This window comes from Frankliniella occidentalis, unplaced genomic scaffold, assembly GCF_000697945.3.
Source record: "Frankliniella occidentalis isolate FOCC.00 unplaced genomic scaffold, Focc_3.1 Scaffold165, whole genome shotgun sequence".
Taxonomy (NCBI): Eukaryota; Metazoa; Arthropoda; class Insecta; order Thysanoptera; family Thripidae; genus Frankliniella; species Frankliniella occidentalis.
The window spans coordinates 131,793-138,705 of record NW_026267291.1 but is presented as its reverse complement, the minus strand read 5'-3'; the positions used below and the strand labels follow the sequence as shown (position 1 = coordinate 138,705).

General features: G+C 45.4%; 1 protein-coding gene across 1 annotated transcript in view; it reads left to right on the top strand.

Annotated features, from left to right (window-relative positions):
- The window catches only part of LOC113211596 (ATP-dependent DNA helicase pif1-like), an 8,113-nt gene extending 6,382 nt beyond the window's left edge, over positions 1–1,731 (top strand). Inside the window, exon 5 of the mRNA XM_052271527.1 lies at positions 1,609–1,731. Within this exon, the coding sequence (XP_052127487.1) occupies positions 1,609–1,731 (123 nt within the window). The remainder of the gene's footprint in view (positions 1–1,608) is intronic.
- The last annotated feature ends 5,182 nt before the right edge of the window (positions 1,732–6,913 follow it).

Genomic DNA, 6,913 nt, shown 5'->3' with positions numbered 1-6,913 from the left:
GCCTTTTATGTTCACAGATTATACGTTTCTGTAAATCTATTACTCTTACGCATTTTTTATACGCCAGTATACAGCACTTTTATGTGTTGGTAAATTTAAAAACGCGCAAGCATATCAAGTTTACAAAGATTCACACAGTGAACAATTCTTTTTAGAAGCTTTAAGTGTATCACAACTGATTATTTTTTTGTGAAGATCGTGCAAACTCATATCCTGAACAGAACCGTATTGCTATGTAAAAGCCATTCCCGAAAATCGCATCACGATGCGCCGAATGGTTCGTCGTGTACAGCGCTGGTTTCGAGAGAGAATACATCTTGTTGAAGAGGCCTTCCCGAGGCGTCTCCTCTCAGCCGTCACAGTAGCTCAGTTGGAAAGAGCGTCGGTAAGAGGATCAGAAGCCCTCGGGGTAAGGGAACGAATCCTGGTTGTCTCGCTTTTTTCGTTTACTGCCCGCATCTCGGACTGTTCCGAAATTTACCCGGTCGCGCGCTTCGGACAGTTCCAGAATCTTTCTGATTTCTCTCGTTTTCGGCGTACTTTCGGAGTAGTCCGATACGTCCGGACTGTTCCGCGAGCTGCCCGATCTTCGGGCTGGTTTCGGAATGATATATTTTCATAAGGGCGTATGTGTGATGCAAAAGCGTTAGCCGAAAACCGCATAACGATGCGTTGATTCGTTCGTTCTGTATAGTGCTCGTCCTCGAAGTGACTGCTGCGCCTGGCTGAAGAGGCCTTCCTGAGGCATCTTCTCTCAGCCGTCAGCTTAGCTCAGTTGGAAAGAGCGTTGGAATAAGGAGCGGAAGACCGGCAGGTAGGGGATCGAATCCCGCTCGTCTTTTTTTTGTTTTTTTTGTGCTACTCTGCCGGACATATTTCGGGCAGTCCGGAGCACGGACTAGTCCGAAAGGCGCCCGGGCAGCGCGCTTCGGGCTGTACCGGAATCTTGCTGATTTTACTCCTTTTCGGTACTAATTTCGGCAAGTCCGGGATGTGGTTTCGGACTGTACCGCGGGCGACATTCGGACTGCCCGATCTTCGGACTCCTTTCGGTATGAAACGGTTTTATAAGGGCATCTAGGTTACACTTGGTGTCAACAAGACTGCCATCACGGAAAAAAAAGATTCGCTGAGCCAGCTAATATATTGACTGGTATCTGGACAGACAAGCACATAAACTTCTGAAACCACTATATTGTCTACTATAATCAATCATTGGCTGTGCCAGTCAAAGATAAGTTGTATGAAGTAATGATTTGCCTGCATCACTAAGGTAGACCTCGACTGATTTAGGTAAGGGATGAGCTCTTACAGCTAATTTTTTAGGCAAATCATTACTTCATACAACTTATCTTTGACTGGCACAGCCAATGATTGATTAGAGTAGACAATATAGTGGTTACAGAAGTTTATGTGCTTGTCTGTCCAGATACCAGTCAATATATTAGCTGGCTCAGCGAATCTTTTTTTTCCGTGATGATTGCTCTAAAAAGTCTTTCAGCAATTTCAGGACTTGGGTCTACGAGAAACATTCCTGCTCTGCCAACTCTGTTCAGTTTAATAGTTCAATGTCATAGCTTTACATATTATTGTATGTTGTGTTTTCAGAATCATGTCGAGCCTGGATGGATCTTTGAACAGTTCTACAAAATCCCATATGTCCAATGTGTCTGGGATGTCAGAAATCAGTCAGAAGAGAAAGAAAAGACCTCCCAAGCAGATCTAGAATAGCCCTGCGCTAATCAGCCTAGTGGAGCAGCACCCGGTCTTATGGGATTTTAGCCACCCAGGGTACCACAACCTTCACAGCCGCACCCAGCCATGGGGAGAAATTGCCAAAAACTTCCATGGGACCTCAGGTAATGTCCTTTGCGGTCAGTAGCCTATTCAATTGCACCATAGCACGCTAAAGTTGGTAATTCATGTTTTCAATTTCAGGAGAGCAATGCGCCTGTCTTTGGGGTACTGTGAGAAAGAATTTAAAACAAAGTGAGGAAAGACACAGGAAAGCAACTACCTCTGGTAAGGCTGGGAAGCGCCAAAGACCCTTTGTCTATGCCAAGATGCTATCCTTTCTAAGAAAACTGCAAAACGAGAAGGGAGAAATTATTGAGAGCAGCGATCGTACCGCTATAGACCACATAATGCATATCCAGCCTGTTTAAATGTAATGTTAAACTTCCCTTATAGTCCGGTTTGTACCGGTAGGCTGATTGGTGAGTCTGGTGCGTGCGCCGAGGTGGGCCTCTGGAAGGGCGATCCTGGCCTGACGGAAGTGACGCTGGCGGGCATCGGTGAGGGCGATGTAGGCCTGATGGCAGAGACGCTGGCGGACCTCGGTGAGGACGATCTGGACCTGATAGAAATGACGCTGGCAGAACCTAACCGTAAGCTCTCTGAGATTAGGGTGTTGTCCCCTTTAGTAGTAGGCTGAGGGTCTCGTGCCGGGCCGCGTGCTGGTGGGGACGTGATCCATGAGATGCTGGGGCCGCCGGTGAGGGCGATCTGGACCTGGCAGCACCTAATTGAAATCTCTCTGTGAATCGGATGTTTTTCTCTTCAGAATCAGAAAGGGCATCCACAGTGGTGGGGAAAGGGTCTCGTGCCGGGCCGCGTGCTGGTGAGGACGACGTGGAGCTGATCCACGAGGTGCCGGAGGCCGGCGTTGAGGGCCATCTGGACCTGGTGGCATCTAATTGAAATCTCTCTGGTAATGGGATGTTGTTCTCTTTACAATCAGAAACGGCCTGCGAAGTATTGTGGAAAGGAGCCCTTTGCGAGGTGGGTTCTGCGGGGAGGCCAGCCAGCCAGCTGGGCACTAAGCTGGGAGTCAATAAAATGTTAACCCTAAGGCCGTCGTCCTGAAATCAAAATAACAAACTGCGTTCGAATTGATTTTCCTTCTATAAAGTGGCTGTTTGACCCCACGCACGTAGTGCCTTGTTAATGATTGTGGTTCAAACTGGTGTGGGCAGGCTACCGTATGCGAGGGGGTTTTTACTTGCGTAATACACTGTACACCTAAGTTAGGTATTACGCATAGTGTAATACCTAAAAGTAGGAACACATGCTCTAAAATGGTAGAATTTTGGTTGCAAAGCCTGTTTAACAACGGTGCAATACCACGTAATACGCGCAATATGTTATACACTGTACACAAAAATTCCGAGTGAAAACCCCCTTGCCCGTTTGTTAAAGGCAAGACTGTACATACCCTTGGACTGTCATATCCTGCCCGCATTAACGCAACTGGTTCGTCTTGGTCCATGTCGTCACTGTCGTCGCCATTGTCCTGGAAACATTACTCGGTCTTCAGCGCCAGAACATTCGAACCACCGCAGCTCGACGCGTGGCCACCGTCATTCGTGCCCTCCCACGCGACCGTGCTGTCTCTGCCTGAAGCCATGAGCACCTTGCCCCGTAAGAAAAACAAGAAGAACAAGATGGCCGCCGCGTGGCGTAGCGCGGTCTCACAACAAAGCAGAAAGCTGCCGGTAAAAGGGCGTGGATCAGTGTTTTTGCTTCTCCTTTGTGGTTTGAGGCATTTTTAAAGACCAAATCGTGTTCGAGGTTTAATTTTAAGATATATTTGTCCAAAATTTGTTAAATTTTCCCGTGATGTAAAGTTAAATCGCAATTTACATCTGAAATCGGGGAGTTTAACCTCTTCAAAGGCTCAGTAAGTTTCCCAATCTTTTTCGATTCTCTAAAATTTTAATCTCTTTCTGTATCTCTTTTGATTTTTCCGTCATATTATTATTATTATCATTATTAGTACTGAAGTTATTATAATTTTTGTTATTTGCTAGGTGATGAGGAAAGGTAGAACTTGCCTCTATCCAAGGTGCAACCATTGTCAGGGCAATACTGTGGCAAAATGTAAGTTTAGAAGTTTCCCTAAGGACCTGTTTAAAGCTCGGAGATGGTTATTCCTATGTGGCATAATGAACCTCACCCCGAAAAACTTCTTACGCACTGGACCAACCTGCCTGAAGTTGGCCAGAAAAAAAGTTGGCCAGAAAAAAAAAACTTAGTCAAAATTTTCGTTTTTAGACCTGGGGAACAATATATCAAAAGATGGCGGGACACTTTTTCGGAAAGTCTTGGCCACTTACGCCCTGGGTCGACTTTGAAGGGCGAGACATTTTTATCCTTGGTGGAACAAAATCTTATATTTTCCCGAGGTGTTCCCAGACGGCCTAGCTACCATCCAGCGTGGTCACCGGATTTTGTTCCACCAAGGTTACGAAGCTGCAGCCCTCTGAAAACGGCTCAGAGCGCGGTACCCAAGGCACGACCGAAAAATGGACCAAAAATTAACTGTCCAAAAATGCGTTACTGGACCTGAGGAACAACATATCAAAAGATGGCAGGACACTTTTTCGGAAAGTCTTGGCCACTTTCGCCCTGGGCCGTCTTTGGAGGGCGAGACATTTTTATCCATCATAATCGTTGTCGCCTAAAACACAGAAACGATAGCAATCACTCAATGCATAGTTTAGGTTAGAAACTTTCCCGCAAACTCCAAAGAAAGTTTCTTTGAACAAATTACACAAATACATGATGTATGATAAAAGAAATCTTAGCACCCATGTCCTAGACGATTCCTTTCCTTCCCATTCTTCGTTGTCGAAGAAAAACTTTAACTTGTCACCAATATCCAAATGGCCCTTGTCAAATACTGCCTCACTCTCTTTGATGAGGTTGAATGAGTCGTCTCGCGGGGCATAGACGACCAGCCATACAACATCATTGTCTGACATTTTCCGCAAAAATCTAGATTCCAACACTTCTTATATCAATATAATCCAAGCGGAAAGGCAGAGGCCTACACACACCCACACCGGCCGGCTAACTTTTCGCGGTATTTGTATGTGGCCTAGAGACCGCTGGAGGCTTCTCGAACCAGAGGGAACGTTCTGGAAATCCACTCCACATCTACCAACCTCTTGTCCTGGTGCCTCAGGGTTTTGCGGGTTGGCTACTACACTGCCGATGGATTTGTTTTTTTCTTGAAGCTGTTTCTTCTTTATTATGCAGAAATTCGACCAGTGACCAGGGTTTTTACAATGACCACAGGTACTGTCTTTGGCTGGGCACAAATTTCTTGCATGTCTTTCAGGGTCACCGCACCATCCACAGGGTTTTGGTTTAGCGCCCTGAGGTGGAGGTATTTGAGGTGGGTTTTTTCCTGATGAGGGGTTCTTATCTTCTACACTTTGTTTTTCTTGGTGCTTGAAGTTTTTGTTTTTCTTATTTTTGTTGCTAGTGGATTTTTGATGCTAGTGGACTTTTGTTGGTTGCTGGTTACCTGGCTGATGTCATGGACTTTGCTGGTTGGCGACTTCAGCATGTTTTACTTTGTCTATCACTTCTTCCAATGTTGGCTCTATTTCCTGATTTTGGAGCTGCAGGGACAGAGTTTTGTCTGCCATCCCAACAATCAGCCGGTCTATGGTGAGTTCATCAGTCATGGTGTTGAATAAGCACTTCTTCGCCATGGTTTGAAGGTCTGTGATGAATTCATCAGCTGATTCACCTTCTCTCTGCACTCTGGTGTTGAAGCGAGCCCTGATGTACAGTTTAGTCTTTCTAGTCACATAGTGGTTGTTGAACTTTTGCTGGACATGAGTCAGGCTCTTCTTCTCTTCCCCTGAGAGCTTGAAGGTGTTTAAGATATCGTTGGCCTTCCCTCCCATGAAGTACAACATCTTGCTGATTTGTTGATCCTCCTCCATGTATTGGAGTGGGGTCGTTGTGCGGTACTGTTCGAACCTCGTTATCCACTCTGACCAGTCTTCGAAACGAAAGGAAAACGGTTTTGGTGGAGGAGTTGCGTTTCCGCATAATACGTTGAGTAGGTTAGCCGGTAGTTCCAGTTTCTTCTGTTTTTGCGGCTTCCAACTTTTGGCCTAGATCGTTCAGCACTGCATTTTGGTTAGCGATTTGCTTCTGTAGAGCTGTCTTCTGTGAATCCTTCGAAATCTTCCTGAAATTCGTCGTCGGACATGAACGGCCTCGCACGTGGTGGTGGTCTTCTTGTCTTGGAAGTTTTCTTGAGGTTTCACTTTTCACAACACTGAGGACTTTTTCACTTGCTTCTTTCTTCGGGATGAGTTCGTATCTTCGGCGCTGTCACCATGTAACACGTTCTGTACTTGCGTGTCTATTAAATTATACCTATTAAGTTCTGTGTAGAGGTTTCTGGAGAACACAGGGATATGAACTGCTCTATCGACTTGCTGAGGCTGAACTGAGTGTATTTTGACTGTTTTGAAACTGAGTGAGGATATGACAAGAAACAATCGACTATTGACAAATGACAAATGATTATTAGGTATGCTCGGAAACAAAAAGGTCAGCTGTGGTAGCTTACAGCTTACGCGTTTGCTGGCAGCGTGACAGCAAACTTTTTAGCTCTCCGGGCTAATCGACGTTGCTTGAGAAAGACATCACCACAAAAATTCCAAAGTTCGCTCTTCCAGCCTGTTTTGATTAGCTGATACAGCTAAAATGCACTAGCTGGGGAGAGCCAACGGATTTTCCAGTGTGACTTATTGCACACAAGTGTACTAACAGATTCTCGCAACTAGTGTAGCCTTATCTAGTAAACTCCGCGCACTCCAGGCGATTAGGTGTAACAACTGACCACATTGGGTACCAAAACGTAGCTTGTAAAGTGTCAGAGGAAATTACTAGTCTCCAAGAGCTTTGGTGATAGCTTCTAAACATAAAATCGTGATTTGGACGAACTTTTTCAATCCATGCAATGCCACTGAAAGCGGGCCGCGAAAAAACCGGGGATGAGATGACAAGATTGTTTGTTAATTCATATTTTATTAAACAAATGAGCACAAGCTTAGTTCACAGAGTTGACTACAAATTTCTTTGGTGTGTTAATACAATTTTTATC